Source organism: Sorex fumeus, unplaced genomic scaffold (assembly GCF_029834395.1).
Source record: "Sorex fumeus unplaced genomic scaffold, SorFum_2.1 ptg000054l, whole genome shotgun sequence".
NCBI lineage: Eukaryota > Metazoa > Chordata > Mammalia > Eulipotyphla > Soricidae > Sorex > Sorex fumeus.
In genome coordinates this window covers 28,550,629-28,575,142 of record NW_026606111.1, presented here as the reverse complement: position 1 = coordinate 28,575,142, position 24,514 = coordinate 28,550,629, and the positions used below count along the sequence as shown (strand labels likewise).

The 24,514-nt window shown below is 44.9% G+C and overlaps 1 protein-coding gene across 1 annotated transcript in view; it reads left to right on the top strand.

The window, feature by feature from the left end:
- Positions 1-24,514, top strand: part of SLC22A16 (solute carrier family 22 member 16) — a 30,773-nt gene that overhangs the window by 4,525 nt on the left and 1,734 nt on the right. The window contains exons 2-7 of the mRNA XM_056125451.1: positions 4,085-4,558; positions 5,315-5,432; positions 17,601-18,132; positions 19,599-19,723; positions 20,713-20,822; positions 21,820-21,919. Coding sequence (XP_055981426.1) covers positions 4,085-4,558; positions 5,315-5,432; positions 17,601-18,132; positions 19,599-19,723; positions 20,713-20,822; positions 21,820-21,919 — 1,459 coding nt within the window. The remainder of the gene's footprint in view (positions 1-4,084; positions 4,559-5,314; positions 5,433-17,600; positions 18,133-19,598; positions 19,724-20,712; positions 20,823-21,819; positions 21,920-24,514) is intronic.

The window sequence follows — 24,514 nt, the reverse complement described above, 5'->3', positions numbered from 1 at the left end:
CTGAAGCCATCTTCTTCATTTTATTATAAAATCTTTGCCCCCTTTTGGGACACAGTTAGCATGGGATACAAATATCCTTTCCTCTTTTTGTTGAGGGCCAAACCCCAGCAGTGCTCAGGGCTCACTCCTGGTTCTGCATTCAGGAATCACTCCTAGCTGGGTTCAGAGGACAATATAGGGTACTGGGGATTGAACTTGGGTTAGCTATATGTGGGTAAAATGCCCTACCTTCTGTGCTATTGCTCAGAGTCCCCTTTCTGTCCCTTCCTCTTTTTTTTTTTTTAAAAAAAACATACTCAAGTTTATTCATAGTCCATTCCCCACATTTCTTTGTCAATGAAGTTGCTTTCAAATTGCTGAGCAGACAGATCAATGGCTGCCACTCATGAATAGGCATATATAATCACATGTCTCATTATTTCTCCTGCCAATCAAGGGGCACAACCAGGTACCCTGCACAAGGTTCAGCTCACTGGGAGGGCATCTACCATTATCTCTCAGAGTATCCCAGAAGGAGACTGAAGGGTTGCAGGGATCTGCTTTTGCATATCATACAGGACATGGCTGGAGTTTTCCCTCTGTCCACTGATTATAGGGAACTCCCAGGGGGGCTATTGGTCAGATTGAAGTAGATGATAAGAGTGCAGTAGAAGATACTCACAAATCTCGAGAGAGATCAGCAAGCTGCAGAGATGCTTCAGACCCCACGCCAGGCTGAACTTCATATCCAGGGAACCCCAGGGAGGGAGAGAGTTTCCCCACCTGCCCTAACAGAGTCCCAGCAGCCAAAAACCTCCAGAACCCAATCACTGCCATTCTCATAGCCAACATCCACAGGCTCAGATTAGCCTCATCTATGAATGAATTTGTTGAAAACCTCAGGTATGTGGGTTTTGTGAATGAAATCTCCGGGTTCTTATGGAATTGGGGATGAGCGACCTTCCCCACCATCACCCTGTTCTTCAGGAACCTGGCATCATGCCCAAGAACTACTTTTGGTTCCATATAAGCTCCATAACTGCCCATGATCCAGAGGCTTATAAATAAATCTCGGGAGAATCAGCAAACTGCAGAGACGCCTCAGACCCCAAAGTCACCACCGAGTTAAAAGTTTAACTCTAGCTGTATCTTCTTATCTAAAATTTTAGAATTCTTGGAGCAACATTTCATACTCTATATCATTGAGGTACCAGGAGTAGCACACATTGAATAGGATTCAAGGTAGAAGTCAACGAATTAGAAAAATATTAGAACACAAGGCTCAGCCTGTGACAGTATGTTAACAGTCTCTTACACAAGGGCTCCAGGGTGAGATACAACAACCTTCACACACTTTGTTCTAAGGATTTTTTAAATCATTTTTAGAGATTTATTCATAACAAGCTATACAAAATAAATTATTTAGGGCCTGCTATTGGGCCCGGCTTGGGTGGTGGTTGAGAAAATTCAAAATAATGCTAGTGGATAAGGTGTAATGGTGGTGGGACTGGTGTTGGAAAATTGAGTGTTTGAATATTGAATTATTGCAAACAACCTTATAAAAATAAAATAAAAATGCAAAATGCAAACGAATAAAAGAATGCAGTGGAGAAGACTTAAATGTGAGCCCTGAAACTATAAAACTCTAAATATCAAAAGAGAGGAAAGCTTCATGACGCTGATCTTAGAAATGAGCTCATGAATAATAGGACACCAAAAGTGTAAGCAACGTGCTCCAAAGTAAACAAGTAGAACTGCATAGTCCAAACTAAAAAGCATTTCCATAGCAAGGAATCAACAGAGTGGAAAGATAACCTATGGGAGAGGAGAAAATATTTGGGAACATGTATATCTAAAAGGGGCCATTCATAATTGAAGGGAAGCATGTAAGTCAACAGCAATCTAATAACCAGATTAAAAATGAGTTGATGTTGGGGCTGGAGCAATAGCACAGCGGGTAGGGTGTTTGCCTTGCATGCGGCCAACCCGGGTTCGGTTCCCAGCATCCCATATGGTCCCCTGAGCACCACCAGGGGTAATTCCTGAACGCAGAGTCAGGAGTAACCCCTGTGCATTGCCGGGTGTGACCCAAAAAGCAAAAAAAAAAAAAAATGAGTTGATGTTTTGTTTTGTTTTGTTTGGGGGGCACACTCAGCAATGGTCAGAAGTTACTCCTGGCTCTACACTCAGGAATTACTACAGGAGGGGTTTGGGGGACCATATAGGGTGCCAGGGACCAAACCCTGGTGGGCCACATGCAAAGCAAATGCCCTACCCTCTGCATCATCACTCCAGCCTATGAGTTGACGGTTAAATGGGCATTTCTACAAAGAAAATATACAAATGGTCCTTGGATGTGTGAAAAATATTCTTCATCACTCATTGTCAGGAAAATGCAAGTCAAAACCACAATAAGGTAGCGCCTTCTACCTGACAGGGCGGTTGCTGCCCAAAACACAAATGACAATGTATTTGTGAGAAAGCAGAGAAATTGGGACACTTAATTTCTGTCAGGGTGGGGCCCAGAATATGATACAAGAGGTCAAGCACATGACCTGTATACCTGAGGCCCTGGGTTTGATGCTGCATGCTGCACCCCCACCCCACCAGGTGTGGCACTCTGCCTGGTGTACCCACCACAAAATTCTGTTCCTTGAGAATCTTTCTTGATTCAGAAAAAAAATCTGTATTCATCAGGGTCTCTAGAGTGAACCTTTTGAAATAGTGTATGTATACACTGTAGCACTATAGTACTACACTATAGTACTACACTATAGTACTCCCATTGTTCATCCATTTGCTCTAGCAGGCATCAGTAACGTCTCCATTGTGAGACTCGTGACTGTTTTTGGCATATCGAATATGCCACGGGGAGCTTGCCAGGCTCTGCCGTGTGGGTGGGATGCTCTCGGTTGGTTGCGGGGCTTTCCAAGAGGGACAGGGGAATCGAACCCAGGTCAGCCTTGTGCAAGGCAAACACCCTACCCACTGTGCTATCGCTCCAGCCTGTATGTATACACACGTGTATATATCATATAGACATTTATTATATGTATATATAGTGAATGTTTATAGTAGTGCTAGAAATTAGTACACATGGCTGTGGAATCTGAGAAGAGCCACACAGAGACATTGAGGAGCTGGAGACACAGGAAAGCTGATGGTAGACATGGGAGGTCCATATCTGAAGGAGAATCGGGGCACTGATAGTGCTCTAAGTCCAAAAGCCCAGAAGCTAGGAGTGCCCAGGCTCAAAGGCGGGGTCAGATGGGTGATTCTGCCAAGGCAGGGAGCTCCAATTTGCCTTTGCCTTCCCTTATCCTACTCTAGCCCTCAATAGGGTGGATGCTGTACACCCCTACTAGAGGGATACAATCACCTGTACCCACACAGATCATGTTTTACCAGCTAGATGGGCCTTTTTTAACCCAGAATAGCTGGCACATAAAATGGACCATCACAGAATAAACCCATATCTTTATTTTATACATTGGAAAATACAGTACTGTTCATTTTCTTCAAATTGTCACAACTTTGAACTTTGGGGGCTCTTTCTTATTGAGTCCTGTGTCCCTTTGGTATGCCCTCATCTTTTGGCATTTTAAATAATCCTGGCTTTGCCATGCTCCAAGATGCTTCAGACAGGTTTTGTGTTCTTGTCTTGGTCTTAGATCAGCCATTGTTCCTTGCTTCCTTATACTGAAGAATATTTAGAAGGCAAAAATACAACATCTGCACATGCCTGTTGATAAATAGGAAGCCGTAACTTTTAAGCCTTTTCCACATACAGAGATATATAATATACACATGCACACATAAACACACTAACCTACATGTACTCATTTCATTCTCTATTAACCTAAACATGATAGTAGCTGGAGCCATAGCATGGCGGTAGGGCACTTTCCTTGCATGTGGCTCCATATCCCCAAGTACTGCGAAGGAGTAATTCCTGAGTGCAGAGTCTGGAGTAAGCCCTGAGCACTGCTGGGTATGGTCCGAAACCCAAAACTAAATAATAAACTTAATGATAGAGATCCAGCATGTTTGCTTGTTTCCAGTTTATAGAACCCCATGTATTAACTAACTTTTCTTCCTTTTGCAGATTCCAGAAAGTCCTCTATTTCATTTGTGCCTTCCAGAACACCTCTTGTGGTATCCATTTGTTGGCTTCTGTGTTCATCATATCAACCCCTTCATTTACCTGCAAACCTCCAGGAAACGTGTCTCGGATTCTTTACCAAAATACTTCTGGTGACATGTTGAAGAACATATTCTCACAAAACACAGATGACTTCATAATAGTGCAACTAGAGAATGGTGAAATCTGGGAGCTCTCCAATTGTGGGAGAGTTCATAGGACTGACTTGGAGTTGGGTATGAAGTTTTTTCATAGAGACTCTAAGATTAGTTCAGCTTGCCCGAATGGTTTTTTCTACAACCAGTCCAATGAGAAATTCTCTGTAGTGACTGAGTGGAACCTGGTGTGTGATCGAAAACATTTAGCGCAAATGATTCAGCCTGTATTTGTATTTGGAGTCATGGTAGGATCAATGATATCTGGCTACCTTGCTGACAGGTGAGATGAAATATTTATGACTGTTACATTTGTGTGGAGGTTCTTTTTCCTCTCTGATATTTTCTTTCTTTTCTATGGGGGTTTGGGGGTGAGGGTTGGGCCACGCCCAGTAGTGTTCAGGACTTACTCCTGGTTCTGCACTCAGAGATCACTCCTGGAAGTGCTCAGGGGACTATATCAGGTGCCAAGGATCAAATCCAGGTCGGTCGTGTGCAAGGCAAGTGCCTTACCTGCTATACTATCGCCCTATCCCCTCTGATAGTGTTCTTTTACTTAGAGGACATGGAGTTGTGTTCAAAACCTTAGTCATTTCACACCTATTATTGAGATAAATGCCTCTTTGAAGATCTGTTATATAGGGACACAAAATAACCCAGGGGTAAGAAAATGGGTCCTGAAGATAGTTTGCCTTCTTAATGCTGTGTGAGTTATTTTGGGGGAAGAGGATTGAAGAGATATCAAAAAGTACTTAGGGTCCATGGCTGTGTGCTCAGGCGTCACTCCTGACAGTGCTCTGATCATATGTAGTGTTGGTGATGGAATCAATGTCAACTTCCTAGTCACATGCAAGGCAATTTTCACACCCAACAATGCTCAGAGCCTACTTCTGGCTCTACACTCAGGAATTACTCCTGACAGTGCTCAGGAGACTATATATATGGGATGGTTTTGTGCAACCCAGTTGGCCTTGTGCAAGTCAAATGCCCTCCCCAGAGTACTATCATTCCACCTCCTCATGTGTTTCTTATGTTTCAGGTTGGGGAGACGACTTATTATGTGGCCTACAAGCATAGCCATGATTCTGTTTGGTGTATTAACTACTTTCTCGGTGGACATTATCAACTTCTTTATTGTGTACTTTTTTCTTGCTATGGTAAGTTGTGTTTTTTACTTTTTTTGTGGGAGGGCTTATTTTTGGCTCTGTGCCCAAGGATCACTACAGGTGTGGCTTGGGGACCATATGCAAGGCAAGTACCCTACTCACTATACTATACTATACTATACTATACTATTAGTATGCTATAGTATTAGTATACTATATAGTATGCTACTATATTATGTAGTGTACTGTATAGTGTAGGATGACATTGGTTTGTCCTTCCTCCCTTGCCATAAGGAACTCAGGTTTATTACAGTGCTCCTGAGGCACTTCCATTCCATTGTGTTTAGCTGTAAACTCTTCCCTATGCTCTCCTCCCCAACCAGTTAATCAGCTTTTCCCCTAATCAGTATCTGTTAATTAGTAAGGTCAGATCCTTCTAGGACACTGAAATTGTATTGTAAGTTAATATTGCCTTTCTCCTCTTCTTATATCTTTTGAATAGTTTACTTTAATGCAATGTCCTTTTTGTATAGATACAGGAAGACAGTTAATATTATGCTTTGTAACTTAGGATTTAATTGGCTTTGAAAATTATTCACTTCCAGGCATCTGCTTTCTCGACTTAAGCCTCAGTTGCCCTTGGTTCCTAGCCCACCAAAAGCAGGGTCCCGATGAGGGACTGAATAGACCCAGGGCAAGCAGTGAGCTACTCTGGCATCAAAATGGGCCAGGCCAAAGTGCCACGATTCTTAACTATAAGTTAAGAGCTTGATCATAGACAAATGTTGTCATGATCCAAAAATAACGACAAGACTAGGACCCTACTAGGGATAGGAAAGACTATCTGGCCTGAGCACTGTAATCTGAGATCGAGATGGCCCTAGGAGAGCAATTCTATAAGCTTAAGGTATTTCTTACTGTATCCTTACAAAATGATTTATATTATGAATGCTTATATGTTTGTTAGACAAGGAGAGGAGAAACACACCCATGGGATTCCACTCTTGGGTGGGTCGTCCTACTGGAGGGTATCTGTTCTAGAAGAAGTACCCCCTGAGGGAAAGAACTTTATCCCTATTGATTGTGACCACACCTATGTGTAAGCCCCAACCCCTCATTCATTGGGATATAACTAGACTGTAAGAGTGGGCTGGGGGATCAGGATCCAGACTTCAGAAGGAGAAGGAGAAAGGGGGATCCAGATCCAGATTCCAGAGCCAAAAGGAGAATGAAGGGGGATTGAGGAGGAGAATGAAGTTGCATGGGGGAGGAAGAAGCAGGAGGAGAGTCAGAGGAGAATGGAGATGTGAATGGAATAAACCGCAACTAAGACCAACCAGCCTGGCCCTCGTTCCTTCCTTTGCCTACCAATCACCATTGACCTCCCCGGGGTGGGGGAACCGGCGTGAGACTACGGAACGCGGGCGGCAGGAGAGATAGAGTCACTACTGTCTTTTTGAGTTTACACATATAGTATTAGTATACTATATAGTATACTTTTACTACTATACTATACTATTACTATACTATACTATACTATACTTGATCACTTGATCACTTGACTTCCCGTTAATCGTCGATTTGCTCGAGTGGGCGCCAGTAATATCTTCGTTTGTCCCTGTCACATCGTTCTAGTGTAGCCCAAAGGCATCTGTTCGTTCTAGGAACACGAAGAGCCTCAAACCAGTTGTTCATGATCTTGATGAAGAAATCTGACCATCTGGTAGGTGGGCGGCCACGCGGTCTTTTGACATCCTGTGGAATCCAGTCAGTAACAGCTCTAGTCCAGCGATCGTCTCTAAATCTCATTACGTGACCAGCCCATCTGATTTTTGACACCTTGGCAAACAAGACAGCGTCCCTGATTCTTGATCGTCGACGGATGTCAGAACTCCGGATTCATTCTCTCATTTGAGTGAAACGTGATATTCCAAGCATAGCTCTTTCAGTTCCTCTTTGGGAGACCCGAATAGCATTCTCATCCTGTTTGCTAGGGCCCAGGTCTCTGAGGCGTATGTTAATGCAGGAAGAACAGTGGAATCAAAGAGATGTGCCCGGAGCCGGAGGTTCTTCATCCTCTTAGCTATTTCTTTGACACTCTTGAAGGCGTTCCAAGCTGCTCTCTTCCTCCTGCGCAGCTCGGGTGCCAGGTCATTTGTCATGTTGACTTCTCGACCTAGGTACACATAGCTGTTGCATTCGGAGATGGTCATTCCATTGAGAGCAAATGGGGCATCAGGAACGAGGCTGTTTCTCATAAACATTGTCTTCATAAGATTCAGCTGTGGACCGACCTTTCCACACTCACGGTCGAAGTCGGCCAGCATTTGTGCCGCTTGGCTAATATTTGGTGTTGTTAAAACAATGTCAGCAGCAAAGCGGAGATGGTGTAGTTGCTGACCTTCTATCTTCACTCCCATTCCTTCCCATTCCAGTCGTCGCATAATCTTCTTAATGCCATTTCACCGAAACTCTTCAGTGCCACTATACTATACTATACTCTTCTATACTATACTATACTATACTATACTATACTATACTATACTATACAATACTATGAGTCTCCTGCCCCCGTGCCTGGCTATCCTCACCGGGGCCCCTTGGAGGGGGGGAGGGTTGAGTTTCTCTCCCCCAGCCCCCGCCCTGAGCAGAGCCCCAGCAGCTGAGGACCTCCGGAGCCAGCCATGGCCATGCTGGGACCACTCTCCACACGTCCGGATGGGCCTCATGCATGAAAGAACTGGCAGAGGAACACAGGCATGCGGATCCCGGGGCTGAGGTCTCCAAGCCTACTCGGATTGGGACTGGGTCTTCTTCAACGAGACCCCCCCATCTTCCAGTAGGTAGGCGTCACACCCACCAGCTACCACCAGCGCCAGGTTGGTTCCATCAACGGCTAAGACGCAGAGACTATAAAACCCAGCTCCTGGAAGCACGCGGCTGCGGCATCTTATTATCTTATTTTTCCTTTGGAGAACCTGGCAGGCTACCAAAAGTATCCTGCCCGCATGGCAGAGTCTGGCAAACTTTCTGTGTCGTACTCAGTATGCCAAATACTAGTAACAATGATGGGTCTCATTCTCCTAATCCTGAAAGAGCATTGAAATGGCTCTTTTAAAATCTCAGGGCTAGGAAGAAGGAGATGTTACTGGTGCCTGCTCGAGGAAATCAACGAACAACAGGATGATGGTGATCATGATCGTGACTATTAGTATACTATATATACTATACTATATACTATACTATATAATATATATACTATATATACTATACTATATACTATATACTAATACTATACTATAGTATTGCTCCAGCCTACCTTTTTTATCTCTTTAATTTGACTGCAGTATTTACATATGAAATATTCTCTAATCTTCATTTTTCTCATTGAGAAACTACTGAGATATCAAGCACTAAATGCTGTTCACCCCACTCCAGAAGTCTCTCTGCAGACTACTGGTGTCTATATTTGAGAATGGAACTCATTACATTGAAAAATCATTACTTACTAGGCAGAACCTGTCTTTGGTTCACTCTGTGCACATGACCCAGTTACACAAAGAATATTGTGTTTCTGAGCAGTTGCATTGGTATCCTGAGGCCCTGCATGCAGGAGCCGAGCAGATGGTTAAAGTATGTGTCACGGAGAGTGAGAATGAAATCAAGGCATCAGGTGTTCTTTTGGACGAGCAGGAGAGTCCCATGTAAATAGACCTGACTAATATGCCAGCTTTGTTTTACCTTGGCTTCTTACCTCGGTAACTCTGGGCAAATATATTGTCTTCCTTGAACCTCAGTTTCTAATGTGCGAACTACAGAAAAGGGTCCCCACCTGGCTGCTTGCCAGGAGGATTCAGTGATGAAAGTGAACATCATGAGTGCAGTGCCCGGCACAGAATAGGCACTCTCCGGCTCATGGGCGGTGGGTGGACTGGCCAGTGAGGACGCTCTCTCCACCTCCAGGCCGGTGCCAAGTCCCCAGCGGTGGCAGCAGTGTGATTCTGTTTGGCGCTCTTTCGTCAAGGGCACTAGAAAAAGGATTAGGTTTTTATCTGTGTGTAGAACTGCTGGTATTGCTGAGTGCAAGGCAGGGCCTGCATCCCTCTCACTCCTCTTCCAGGCCCAGACAGGTCAGTCGCAGCAGAGGCCTCTCTCAGTGAGCAAGGAGGTGTGCTCCTCTGTGGAGTCTCCATTGATGGTTAAAGGAGAGTGTCTGGCCAAGGATGCACATAAAATCTTTTGAAAAAAATAATTGAGGTGGTTGCACCTAAAAAAAGAAGGGGAGGAGAGAGAGAGAGAGAGAGAGAGAGAAGTAAATGATGTGTATAGGATATATCCCATGTGCACTTGGGAAGGGAAATTTTTTCTTTTTTGTTTTGTTTGTGGGCCACAACCAGTGATGCTCAGGGATTTCTCCTGGCAGTGCTCAGGGGACTATACATGGGGCCAGGGATTTAACCCAGGCCAGCCACATACAAGGCAAGTGCCCTACTAGCTGTGCTATCTTTCTAGCTCAAGAATGTAAAAGATTTTTTTTTTTTTTTGCTTTTTGGGTCACACCTGATGATGCACAGGGGTTACTCCTGACGATGCATTCAGGATTCACTCCTGGCGATGCTCAGGGGGAGCATATGGGATGCTGGGAATCAAACCTGGGTCGGCCGCGTGCCAGGCAAATGCCCTATCCGCTGTGCTATCACTCCAGCCTCATAGAATGTAAAAGATTTTTTAATACAAAACAAAACCAGAAATGTTGTCTCCACTGGGAACATTTGGCTCTGCAATCGAAGAATGAGGTTTGATTTTAAAAAAGGAAGAAGAAGAAGCTGAAAAGCCCCTGATGGTGCAATCTGTGGTTTTATAGGTATCAAGAGAGCATGGAGGTCCTCTTTTTGAAGGCTTAAGAGAGTTCTGAAAATATGTTTTAGTTTTACAAACTACCCTCTGTCAGGTATCAGAAGCAAGAAAGTAAGGCATGGAATGCATCTATGAAGTGTGGCCTCAGGTTTCTGCGACACTTTCCCATGTTCCCCCTGGGAAATGTTATGTGTGGTAGAGTTCTGTGTCTGGAAGATGTCAAGGAGGCAGATTTGTACATTCAGCACATCTACCGCTTTGCCCCTGTGGGCAGAGTAAATCCGGTTGGCTGAGTAAGCCAAGTAAATCAGCCCAGACCATTTGAACAGTTTTATAGTGTAGTGGGAAGGCAAGAAATTGATTGGCCGTCTGCAAAATTCTGTACAATATTGATAACGGAGGCAGAACAGTGAAGGGCAGATCTCAATAGTCAGGAGGATTTTCAGTTCTGAGGGATGCATAATAGAATATTCCAGCTGGAGGGTGCTGCAGTGTGAAGGCCTCTGAGGTGAGAAAGAATCAAAGGGCCAGATGTCAGAAGCCTGGAGGGGAGGTAAAATATATGAATAAGACTGGGGGGGGCAGGGGATGATTCTGGAAGACTTGATAGAATGATAAAGGCATTGTTTGATGTTTTAAAGACAGTGGAATCCATCAAAATGATCATTTGACTGCTACATGGGAGTTACAAGTGTGATGGGTTCAAGGAGTCTTTTGAAATTATTTAGGAAATTGTGTTTGGATTGTCTGAACCTAATTCTAAAAGTAAGTAATAAGAGGTGAAGGTAGACTCAGAATTAGCATTAGATAAAAAAAAAAAACCATGACAGGGACTGATGTTTCAACTTTATCTAATGGGTAAATTTATGGTATTTTAAGACTAATTTGTTTTGCTGTCACTGTCACTGTTACTGTCCTCCCATTGTTCATCGATTTGCTCCAGTGGGCCCAGTAACATCTCCATTTTGAGACTTGTTGTTACTGTGTTTGGCATATCGAATACATCATGGGTAGCTTGCCAGGCTTTGCCGTGCAGGCAAAATACTCTTGGTAGCTTGCCGGGCTCTCCGAGAGGGGTGGAGGAATTGAACTCAGCTCGGCCGGGCTGGCTGCAAGGCAAACACCCTACCGCTCTGCTATTGCTCCAGCAGCAAATATTTACCAAATAACTAGATTCTTTAATTCAGGATTTCCCAGGATCCAGCTTCAGTATATGAATCTTGCAATTACAAGACTGCATAAGGAAATAAAAGCTGTTGTCACAAAAATGTTAAACTGATTCGTAGAGTAGCCTCCAAAGCATCTCCTCACGTGCTATCATGTCAGTTCTGTCTTATCATGGGAATTTCCTTACTGGCCAGCCTCTTTGTGAATCTCAGAGACAAGGTGAAATATAGAAAATGCTTGATTTTATTAAAAAAATGTCTTTGGGTAGTGGGAGAGAAGGAATGCCTGAATTCTACATGGAACAGTTGTCCAAGTGGCAGAGATAGAGCAGTTTACTTTGGAAGATATTAGCATTCCCCCATACGGATAAAGACATGATGATCTTAAAGTTTGATTTAATTGCCAAAGGATTTAGAGAGAAAATTTAGATTTTAGGGCACCTAATAATCACTTAATCACTTAACTTCCCATTAGTCGTCGATTTGCTCGAGCGGGCGCCAGTAACGTCTCCATTTGTCCCTGTCGCGTGCTAGTGTAGCCCAATGGCATCTCTTCGCTCCGGGAACATGGAGGGCCTCAAACCGATCGTTCATGATCTTGACAAAGAAGTCTGACCATCTGGTAGGTGGGCGGCCACGCGGTCTCTTGACATCCCGTGGAATCCAATCAGTAACAGCTCTAGTCCAATGGTCGTCTTTAAATCTCATTACGTGACCAGCCCATCTGATTTTCGACACCTTGGCATATGAGACAGCGTCCCTGATCCTTGATCGACGGATGTCAGAACTCCGGATTCGTTCTCTCATTTGAGTGAAACGTGATATTCCAAGCATAGCTCTTTCTATTCTTCTTTGGGAGACCTGAATGGCGTTCTCATCTTGTTTGCGTAGGGCCCAGGTCTCTGAGGCATATGTTAATGCAGGAAGAACAGTGGAATCAAAGAGATGTGCCCGGAGCCAGAGTTTCTTCGTCCTCTTAGCTATTTCTTCGACGTTCTTGAAGGCGTTCCAAGCCGCTCTCTTCCTCCTGCGCAGCTCGGGTGCCAGGTCATTTGTCATGTTGACCTCTCGACCTAGGTACACATAGCTGTTGCATTCGGAGATGGTCGTTCCATTGAGAGCAAATGGGGCGTCAGGAACAAGGCTGTTTCTCATAAACATTGTCTTCGTAAGATTCAGCTGTAGTCCTACCTTTCCACACTCACGGTCAAAGTCGGCCAGCATTTGTGCCGCTTGGCTGATGTTTGGTGTTATTAAAACAATGTCATCAGCAAAGCGGAGGTGGTGTAGTTGCCGACCATCTATCTTCACTCCCATTCCTTCCCATTCCAGTCGTCGCATGATGTTCTCGAGGGTGGCACTGAAGAGTTTCGGTGAAATGGTATCACCCTGCCGCACCCCTCTCTTGACATCAACGATCACTTCTTTGTAGAATGGTGAGATCCTGGTAGTGAATCCGCAATACAGCTCACGGAGGATCCTGATGTATTGGGCTTGAATGCCCTGATTGGCTAGGGCTTCAATGACCGCTTCCGTCTCAACAGAATCAAAGGCCTTCTTTAAATCAATGAACGTTAAGCAGAGCGGCATCTTGAACTCCCGAGAAACCTCAATGAGCTTGGTTACCGTGTGGATATGGTCGATGGTGCTGAATCCTTTGCGGAACCCTGCTTGCTCGCATGGTTGTCCTTCATCTAGTGTTCTGCCAATCCTATTCAGGATGACTCGAGTGAACAGCTTGTAGATGACAGACAATAGGCAGATCGGGCGATAGTTGCCAATGTCATGGATGTCTCCCTTCTTGAACAGTAGTACGGTCCTGCTGGTTTTCCATTGGGACGGAACCTTGCATTCAGACAGGTAGCGAGTGAAGAGCCGAGCCAGTGTATTGATGAGTACTGACGGCAGGTTCTTCAGGTGTTCAGGTCTGACCTTGTCTGGGCCGGGTGCTGTTTGCTTCTTTGGTATTCGATATGCCAAAACCAGTAACTACAACTGGTCTCATTCACCTGACCCTGAAGGCTTCACCGACATGGCAGCACTGAGAAGGATGAGAAAGGAGAGGCCGACAAAATCTCAAGGCCGACCTAGGCTGCCACAACGAAGGAAGACAAAAATGATCGTCTGTACTTTCAATGCACGTACACTAGCATCAGATGCATCCATCGAGGACCTGATGGTACAAGCGCGAATGATCAAGTACGACATCATTGGTCTGACCGAGACAAGAAGGCACGAATCTCACCATGCCGTTTTCGACACCGGAGAAGAATTGTTCCTCGGAACATGCGATAAAAGAGGTGTTGGAGGCGTCGGTGTCCTTGTCAACACAAACTTGGTCAAGAGCATTGATTCATTCGAATGCCTAACAACCCGAATCGGACGTTTACATTTGAATAGATGTGGCTCACTGCCTGCAGTTTCTATCTTCGTTGTCTATGCACCAACATCTCATTATGATGAAAGAGAAATCGAGAAGTTCTACATGGAGCTAGAGAAGTTCTATAAAGAAGACCACACCTTCTACAAGATCATTGTGGGTGATTTTAATGCCAAGATAGGACCGAGAAGATCAGCTGAAGAACTTCACATCGGGACCCATGGCCTAGAATGGAAAGAACAGGGTGAGAGACTGTCTGAGTTCATCATGTCGACCAAGACCATTCATGGTAACTCACAGTTCCAGAAGGCAGAATCTAAACGATGGATATGGGAGTCTCCCGGTGGACGATTCCACAACGAAATAGACCACATCATATTCAATCGACGGTTTTGCCTGACTGATGTCGCTGTTGTCCCAAAATTTCGAATGGGATCGGACCACCGTCTCCTTCGTGCAAAATTCTACTTCACAGAGCGGGGAGAAAGGGCTGCAAAGTTCAAAAAGAGAACTCCCAGAATGACCACCAACTGGGAACTCTTTGGTACTATTGCGGCAACATGGGAAGATGCCATTGTTGACAACATTGACGAGGAATACGATCGACTGGTTCAGCACCTCCATGAATGTGCGAGGAACGCCAAGAGAGAGATAGCCATAAAAAGTCGCCTATCTTCGAAAACTCTTGAGCTAATTCGCCAGCGTGGTTTGGCGCATGCCTCAGGCAACCACAAGCTAACGTCCGAGCTCGCAAAGCAGTGCAGAGATGCGATCAAGGAAGACCTCAAAGAGAGAAGAGCAGAAGTACTGGTAGATGCGGCAGAAGCCGGGAAAAGTATTCGTAACGCCCGCCTGTCCTTCGCCAACTATAAGACCAAGATGACTGCCCTCCGACGTCCTGATGGATCCATCACATCCTCCAGAATGGCAATGGAGAAGATTATCCATGACTTCTACTCAAATCTCTTCGATAGCCATGTCCACTTGCCGACATACCAAATTCCACAGGATGGGTATGTCGTTCCTAACGTTCTCCCTTCCGAAATCCGACACGCCATTTCGTTGGTAAAGGGCACCTAATATAAATTCTAAATTTTAGGGCACCTCTGGGAAAATCAGTAGTGCCCTAAAATATCTTTGCAAAAAAATAACTTTATGATTTGTGTTATACAAGTAAAATGTGAGATAATTGTGTAGGAATAACTCTGATTATTTCACTGTCCCCCATCACTATCATTGAATTATTTGTTTGTTTATTCCAAGAATGATAACTATTTTATTTTTAAATTTTTATTAGTGAAACACCATGAGGTACAGTTGTAGACTTACAAATTTTTGTGCATGTGTTTCAGTTATACAATGATTGAGTACCCATCCCTCCACCAGTGCCCATTCTCCACCACCAAAGATGCCAGTATCCCTCCCACCCCCCCAACCCCCCATCCCACCCCGCCTCTGTGGCAGGGCATTCCCTTTTGTTCTCTCTCTCTCCTTTTGGGTGCTGTGGTTTACAAAAGAGGCATTGAGTGGAAATCATGAAATCATGTTCGGTCTATAGCCTACTTTCAGCATGTATCACCCATCCTGGGAGGATCCTCCCAACACCCTTTGCTTGGTGCTCCCTTCTCTATCTGAGCTGCCTTTTCCCTTAGCATGTGCGGCTGGCCTCCAAGCCATGGAGTGAACCTCCTGGTACTTATCTTGGCTAGGGAATGATAACATATTTTTATAATCTACTTTTCAAAAAATAAGCTAATTTTCAAAATAAAATTTTCTTCAAAAATTGTTTTGGTAGTAAATACACATAATACAGAATTAAAATTTGTAAGCATGAGTTCAATGAGTTTTTTATTTAAAAAATATTCATTTTCTTTCTAAAATTTATTTTTTGTTTGTTTGCAGGCCACACATAGCAGTGTCCAGAGCTTACTCCTGACTCTTCACTCAGGGTTCAATCCTGGTGGAAACTTGGGTACCATAGTGAGGTTCTGGGGTTGAAACTGGGTCAACTGCATGCAAGGCAAACACTCTGCCCACTATACTATCTTTCTTACCTCTAATTACATCATTTTTAATTTAGTATAAGAGAATGTAGGAATAATAAATTAAAATAAAGTTATACATTTACTTGGATTGTTTTTGTATCATTTACCTGCATATGGGCTAGAGAGATAGCACAGCAGGTAGGGTGTTTGCCTTGCATGCAGCTGACTCAGATTTGATTCCTCCCGGGTTCGATTCCTTTGTCCCTCTCGGAGAGCCCAGCAAGCTACTGAGAGTATCCCGCCCACAGGGCAGAGCCTGGCAAGGTCCCCATGGCATATTCGATATGCCAAAAACAGTAACAAAAGTCTCACAATGAAGATGTTACTGGTGCCCACTCAAGCAAATCGATGGACAATGGGAGGACAATGCTACAGTGCTACAGAGCTCAATGAGACTGGTTCCTTTCATATTTGGGTGTAACTGCCACTACCATACATTTCCAAAACTTCTTACTCATTAAATATTCACTTTCCATTCTCTCTTACCTACAGCTACTAGTAACCCCTGTTATACTTGCTTATGACTTTGACAATTCTGTATAAGTGAATCCTGTCATCCAGTATTTGTCTTTTTGTGATTAATCTATTTCACTTAGCACAATGTACTCAAACTTTATCCCTGTGGGGCTCCGTGTCAGACTCTCCTTCCTTTTTAAAGGCTGACTATTCTTCCATCTTATGTCACAGTCACGGTCCTCCTGTTGTTCATCGATTTGCTTAAGCGGGCCCAGTAACGTCTCCATCGTGAGACTTGTTGTTACTGTGTTTGGCATATTGAATACGTCACGGGTAGCTTGCCAGACTCTCCGAGGGGGCAGAGGAATCGAACCCAGCTCAGCCAGGCCTGCTGCATGCAAGCCAAACGCCCTACCGCTGTGCTATTGCTCCAGCCCTACATTTTATGTATCTGTTACAATTTGCTTTTTTCCATGATCTGTCTACTGTTGGCTGTTTGAGTTGCTTCCACATTTTAGCTGTTGTGAACATGGATGTACCACTGTCTCATTAAGACTTTCCAATTTTGGGGGGTGTTTGGCCAGAGCAGGATAGTTGGAGCTTGTGGTAGTTATGCACCTACCACAGAGTTCTCTTGCCATGATATGATCAAAACGACCCTCTGTGTAGTCTCCTACTTGCCTGCGCTTTCCCTTTGGTAACCATAATAGTTTTCAGGGTCTAAAAGTTACTTCTGTATGTAAAATTAAGTTTTAGTCAGAATTTCTTTTTCTTCCAATTACTTTTAGAAGAAATGGGAACTACTTGCTGCTGTTTAACCATTATGGATTTAATGAGGACATTCTATAATTAATATGGAGAATTGCAAAGAACTAAAACACGAATTTCCACTAAAAAGGGCATATAAGCAAAACAAAGGACAAGAGTCTAATATTTGATAAACCTTCCAGTGTTTCCCATGGGCAAAGACTGGGAAAGATCAAAGGATTTGTTTTTTACCCTTTTTTAAGGGAGAAGTGGGGTGCTGGGGCCACACTATGGTGCTCAGGGACTACCTGTGGCTGTGTGATCAGAAGTGACCCCTGGCAGTGCTCAAGGGATTGTATGTGGTTCTGGAGTTTTTAATGGGGTTGATGGGATGCAAGGCTAGCACCTTAATCCTTGTACTAGTCTCTTGGGCCCTAAGGATGATAGGAGTTTGAGGGAACAACTCTACTTCCTCTTGGGCGTTGGTGTGCTGTCCAGGGAGATGAGGCCTCTCAAAAGTTAGGAACATGACCTTAACCCTGGCCCCCTCTCCTGCTCTGTCTCTCAGGTTACTGGTGGCTTCCTTATAGTGGCCTTCGTCTACATGGTGGAGATCATCGGCCTAAAGTACCGAGCCACAGCGGCCATCTTCCTGCACATCTCCTTTGCACTGGGGGTCATGATCGTGACTTTGGTTGGCTACCTGGTGAAGACTTGGTGGCTCTATCAGATAATCTTGTCCTTGGTGACATCTCCCTTCATCCTGTGCTGTTGGATCCTCCCAGAGACACCCTTCTGGCTTCTCTCAGAGGGAAGATACAAAGAAGCACAAGAAGTAGTTGATAAAATGGCAAAGTGGAACGGAAACTCCCCCTGTCAACTGTCAGAAGTGTTTTTATTGGATCTAAATAATCCCGTTAATTATTGCTTCATTAAGAAGAAGACTCACAGTATTCTGTATCTGTTTTATGACTGGAATGTGGGACTAATAACAGCGATTACTTGGTTGATTTGGTTCACAGCATCTTTGGGATTCTACTGCTTCTCCTTGATAACTCTTAGTTTAAGTGAAAATAAATATTTACATTTATTCCTTGCAGGTAAGTTGAAAAATTCTATGTGATTGTTGCAATGAAGTGAAATGTCTGCCATGTTTTAATTTTATTTATTTTAATTTTGGGGGGGTGATATTTATTGGGAGCACAGAATCTCGGTGGGGATGTCGTGGGAAACTTCCATTTTAAAATTTGTGGGATCGGGTTGGAATGTTTTCTTTTTCTTGGAGCCACTTTCTTTTTCTGTAGCTGAGTTGAATTTTTGATGCTCTACTAAAAATATTATTTACTCAGAAAACATGTATTTATCACTGAGATGTGTTCCAGAAGTTCAGGGAGACCTGTTGATCCAGGTTTGCCTCTGCAGGTGTATGTTTTATCCAGCCATCCCAGGGTAGGAGGGAAGAAAATGCCCTTTTCTTAGCAGATGAGGTAGGCAGTGTCTTGTAGCTGGACCAGCTGTAGCAAAAGGATGGAACACATTATAATAAATTACAATTCATGTGAAGATTTGGACTGACCAAAGCTTCCCAGAGGACACTGTAAAGTTTGCTGAGTGTGGCTGAGATTGCTCCCTGTTTGTTTCTGGCTGATATAAAGCTCCATGTTCCAGACCTAAGATTCCAATTTTGGTTCTTCAAGGGCTGGAGCGATAGCATAGTGGTTAGGGCATTTGTTTTGCACGCGGCTGACCCAGGTTTGATTCCTCCGCCCCTCTCGGAGAGCCTGGCTAGCTACCGAGAGTATATTGCCCGCACAGCAAGACCTGGCAAGCTCCCTGTGATGTATTTGATATGCCAAAAACAGTAACAAGTCTTACAATGGAGATGTTACTGGTGCCCACTCGAGCAAATCGATGAACAATGGGAGGACAGTGCTACAGTGCTACAAGAATAGGACTTCTAAGTCCTTCTAAATCATGGAACTTCTGTTTTGCTTTTCACTGGGGCAGTGGGCGGTGAGGTGGGGAGAGGCAGGTAAAAAGAGGTGCAAGGCAGGATTGAGATTGGTTTTAAAATGTTGATCTGTGGGTTTAAAGCCTAGACAGTTGTTATTTGTTTCCTTGAATTTCCAGGGTGGAAGGCCTGGATATAAAGATTTCACCTTGTTTTGTCAGGCATATGAAACCCAAATTCAGAAATGACCAATGTCCTCTCTTAGTTTACTTGTTTATGGGTTCCACAGTCAGCCTGTCCAGACACCAAGTTGCATCCTGGAGCTCTGGAGCCTGCTCAGAGCTGAGCGTCCTAGCACAGTGGGGGTGGGGAGGTGGAGGGAAGGGCATCAATACAGACTAGATTCTCTGCGCTTTAGAGCCTTTCACAGCACGTGTCCTCCTCACCTCTGTGTGGCTTCCAAGTGGTAAGACTTTCTCCTTTTCAGGCAGTCCTTAGCTTTCTTATAGGTCCCTGGAAGGAGGGGGAAAGCTGATCATTCCTTTGGGGATTGGGTTTGAAGACGTACAAAATTTGATGCCGTGGCTTATTGAATGTTCATTTGCTCCATGACAGGTATTGTGGAAATACCTGCCTACATCCTCGTGGCCCTGGGAATGCAGACTATGGGGTCAAAAAAACTTCTGTCTCTTTTTCTCTGGTTAAGTTCAGTGACCTGTGGTATACTGATCATCCCCACGGTGAGTTACTTTATGTTGCTTTATTTGTGATCAGAGAATTTTGGGGTTATTTCTGAATTCAAGATCAATTCAGATATGGACAGAAGATATACATAAAACTTTTAAAGTGCCAGAAAAAGAGTCAGGGGTAAATCACTTGCCTTGCACATGGCCAACAGCGATTAGTTCCCCGACACCACATATGTTCTCTCCTGAGCACACAGCTAGGAGTAGCCCCTGAATATCACTGTATGTGGCCCAATCCCTGTCAAGTAAACAGAAACTCTAGACAATTTTTGGGCTTGTTTTTTGACCACTTCCAGTAGTGCTGGGAGATGGCTGGTGCTGGAGATTGAACCCACGTCTCCACCTTGTTGAGCTGTCTCCTTGGCCCAGAAAAGAGAAAGAACTTTTGTTGTTGTTGTCGTTTTTGTTATTTTTCAGAAAATTGAAAAGTTTATCGGAGAGTAGAAGGGAAAGGAAAAGAAAAACTCCCCAGCTGGGGAGGAACTTTAGTACAGGACTAAATTCAGAAAAAAATGCTTTTAGCGCCTGAGAACACATGACTGATTAAAGAAACTATGGTACACCTACATACATAATGAAATACTCTGCAGTTGTTAGTGAAATAAGTTAGAAGGAAAGGGACAGATATAGAATGACTATATTCATTTGTGGGATATGAAAAAAAAAACATAGCATGAGACTAACACCCAAGGAGAGTAGAAACAAGAACCAGGGGAATTGGTCCATGCTTGGAAGCCTGCCTCAAGGACTGGGGAAGAGGGCGGTTGGAATAGAGGAGGCATAGTGTAACGTACATCTAAATTTCCGAAGGAGGCAGAGTTTCTGCAGACTATGAAAAGAGCTTACACAAAAATGCAAACAGAAAAAAATAACTCTTCATTGTTCAGAAAAGTACTGGAGAATCAAAGTATTAGATGATAATTTTAAGATACGTTTATTTTAAAATACTCATTGTAATGTTGATTTGCTATTATTTTTTCCAGGGCTACTATTATACTAAAATGCTGATAGTTTTGGTCACAAAAATATTCATATCGGCAGTTTTTAACCTCATTTTCTTTCATACTGCTAACTTCTATCCAACCACTGTAAGGTAAGAGGGACATGTTTTTCTGCTGTTTCCTATCTCTTCTGCATGATTTCATTACATCAGACCTTTGAGTATAAATTTTCCTCCAATCAATGCTACATTGGGCTCTGAAACAAGGGAAGTTGAATTTTGGATTCTGATTCTGAGACTTTGGCTCTAGTGAGCATATTAAAGAAATTTCTTTGAAAGAACACTCTATTATCTGAAAGCGGTTTTCAATCTCAGATACAATTAACTTACACTGATTCTCCATAGAACATATAGGCTGATCTTCTCAGGCTTGATTCTGATTTCAGTTTGTTAGGGTTCCTATCACAGAATCCCAAAGTTAGGGTACCTCAAGCCATGGAAATAGACTTTCTCACTACCCTGGAGGTGGAAAGGGTTGTCAGGTCTGATTTTTTCCTGGGATCTCTCTCTCCCTCCCTCCCTCCCTCCCTCCCTCCCTCTCTCTCTCTCTCTCTCTCTCCCCCTCCCCCTCCCTCCCTCTCCCCCTCCCTCTCTCCCTCTTTCTCTCTTTCCCTCTCTTTCTCTCTCCCTCTCTCTTTTTCTCCCTTCCCCCCCTGAGATGTTTAGTCTCCAAAGTAACCACATTCTTTCCTGCCTGTCAGACATGCTACTAGGTTTCTTTAACTTTGAAAGAAAAAGCATATTAAAGTATTGCTTGACTTTCTCAAATTTCTGCTCAAGAACACTGATGCTATCCTTAACATCAGAGTCTTGCACAGAAGGGCCTTGTCTGCATAGCCATGGAGGCACAGTGACCCTACCCTCCTCATTAAAAAAAATAATAATAATAATCTTCATGCTGGTCTATATCCCCTGCTTCATAATTTGTGAGTGTGAACACAAGTGATTCTTGAACCGATGGAGATTATTTCCAACTATGTTAAGGAGAGTCTAGTCATTTATCCTCTGGTGGGAGGCTGGGCAAGCCCTATGTTGCTGCTCAGAGCTGGTTGCCTTTATCCTCCTTGGTCTCATTCTTCCTTCTCTCCAGGGCGCTGGCTGTAGGCAGTGGCTGCATGGTGAGCCGCCTGGGAAGCCTGGTAGCTCCATTCTACCAAAGTTTTTCCACCTTTTCGCAGTTGGTACCACAGGTATTAATCAGTTTCTAGAATCTTATGGAACTGGTGGAGGGACAGACCGGCTCACTACTTCCTCTCTGTTTTCCTATATTGAGAGCCAATTTAGAATTCAGTTTTTATTTAATTTTTTTTTTCTGTTTACTTTGGGTCCATCCTGGCAGTGCTCAGGGCTTACTCCTGTCTTTGTGATCAAGGATGACTCCTAGAGGGCCTCAGGGGACCCAATGGAATGCCAGGAATGAAACCCTGATCAGCAAAGCAAATACCTCACCCAATGTGCTATCTCTCTGACCCTAGAATTCGGTCTTTTTCAATTTTGTTTTGAGACCACACCCAGCCTTTCAACACTTAGCATTGCCCTAAGCAGTCCTATTGGTGAAATCAAGGGTAAGTGCTAGTGATTTGTCTTTCTACAATACATGAAAGCATCTCAGAAGGAACAAAGGCAGCAATGCTTGGTGTGCCTTACAATCCCGACACACAGAGGTGGCATGCATCTGCTCTATAGGAATTGTTCACCCAGATGGCTCCTTGGTCCCAGGACTGGCCACTCAGCACATTTGCTTCTTGTGGGTATTGGGGTCCCCGCTTCTTCCACAGGTGAGATACGGGACATGGGAGGAAAGTGGAGAAATCCCACGTGGACCTGGGAGAAGAAGCACGGCCTATAGTAGGCATCCTGTGGAGAGTTCTCTTCCTCTAGCACCGTCCCTAAAAGAGCCCAAACAGTCTAACGATAGTCAAGCCCCGCTGGATAGATGTGCTATCTTAAGTGTGCTCTGAAAATTTTGTTTCTGGAAAATGCATGTCTTGTTTATGGCTGTCTCCCTTTTAGGGATGCCTGAGGAGTAGACTTCTAAGTCATATACTTTCTGTATTGCTGAACTAACCTTTTTAGGTGCTAGGCAAGCAGCACCTTCTGGAGAGGAAGGAAGGTTGGTTTCTTCCCCTTTCCCCAGTCTGCTGGTAAGGCACAAGTGCAGAGGGTGAGAACTCCGGAGGGGATACCGAGTTACAGGGTGAGGCACTATCCTGTGGGGAGCTTCTCGAGGAGAGGGGATCCAACAGGGGAGTGGAGGAGAAGAAAAGGGAATTACAGGTAGAGAGCAGAGAAAGACAGGGAAAGGCCAGTTTGGGTCTGAGAGCTGTATTATTGCTACTATCCAGCTGGACTGTGGGAATCTAGAGATAAGACCGGAAGATGGAGGCAGAGTCTCAAGGCAGGAAGAGTGGCAGAGGAATGGGACTGAAGGTGGGCTGGTGGCCAGATGGGTGTTGGTGAGAGCTGGGAGCAGGAGGATTGCAGTTGTTAGACAGTTCGGGTGGAAGCACAGCATGGGGCTCAGCCAGGCCTTCCCTGTGGCCAACCCCAGTCTGGTCCCCAGCATCACCTGGTTCCCCAAGCATCACTGGACTGCCACTCCCAGGCAAGGAATCCCATCTTAGCAAGGCCCAAGCAAGCAGCATCACAGCCTCGGGCTCCCATGCTGAGCCATGGGCCAGATTGGCCAAGAATCACCTGGATGGGCCCCTGGTTGTTTGGTGGTTGTTACAAAGCTGGAGAGAGACCTGGGAGAGGGGGTGGAGGGATAGAGATGAGGAAGGACAGTGTGCTTGGAATTAGGATGTGGGAAGGATTTAGGATGGCCTGTGAGAGTTGGGGGAATAGGAAGGAGTTGGGGGAGGGGAAACATCTTGAGGAGGTGGATGCCTTCAGGAGTCTGGACCTAGGGGACAGCACGCACACAGTGAGAGAAGGTTCAGGAAGAAGGGAAGTGTGAGGGAGGTCAAAGTGCAGAATCCCAGGAGCAGCAGCATGGAAGGGGGTGGAAGGAAGAGCAGCCGCTGGGGCAGGAGGAGACCCATTGGGTCGGGCAGAAGAACCCGTGGGCTGGAAAAGAGCAAGGCAGCAGCAGTGGCTGCCAAAGCAGAGGCGAAGCAGAAACAGGGGTGTGGGGGTGGGGGAGGGGACATGCGGGGTGGGGGGTGCGCATGGCACCTGGGCCAGGGGCTGCGTGCACATGGGCTCCTCTTAGGCTTGTTTCAAAGCTCTAACGGGACCACGGATGTGGCTTCACGATAAAGCTCATGCTGCACACATGCGTGGGCCCCAGGTTCCCTCCCTGACACTGCCCCAGTGAAGGTAGGAATGAACGACAAGATCAGACAGTGGACTGATTGCAGACAGGGGCTGGTGTCCATGTTCTTCACTGAGCAGGGTGGTGCATCCTTCCACAGTCCCTGGAGACAGGTGCTGTTCGTGTTTCCTCCACACAGATACAGGTACAGTCCACGCCACACAAAGAGCCACAGCCAGTTCCTGAGCAAAGCAGAGAAACTGCAGCAGAGAATGACAGGGAGGAGGCAGAGGGGAGGAGGGGACTGTCCCAGGTGCCAGGACTCCAGTGAGGAGGCAGAGAGAAGGGTTGTAGATTTATTTCCTGCCTCAGGGGCCTTCTTGCTACCTACCATAGTAGGATGAATAACAGGACTGTCCATTTGACTCTCCTTCACCATGAGACTTAGTCAGACCCTGCACTGGGGACTCTTCTGGGGTCTCCACGGCAAGTTTCCAGGAGCCTGAAAAGGTCTCTCTACATCCTCAGG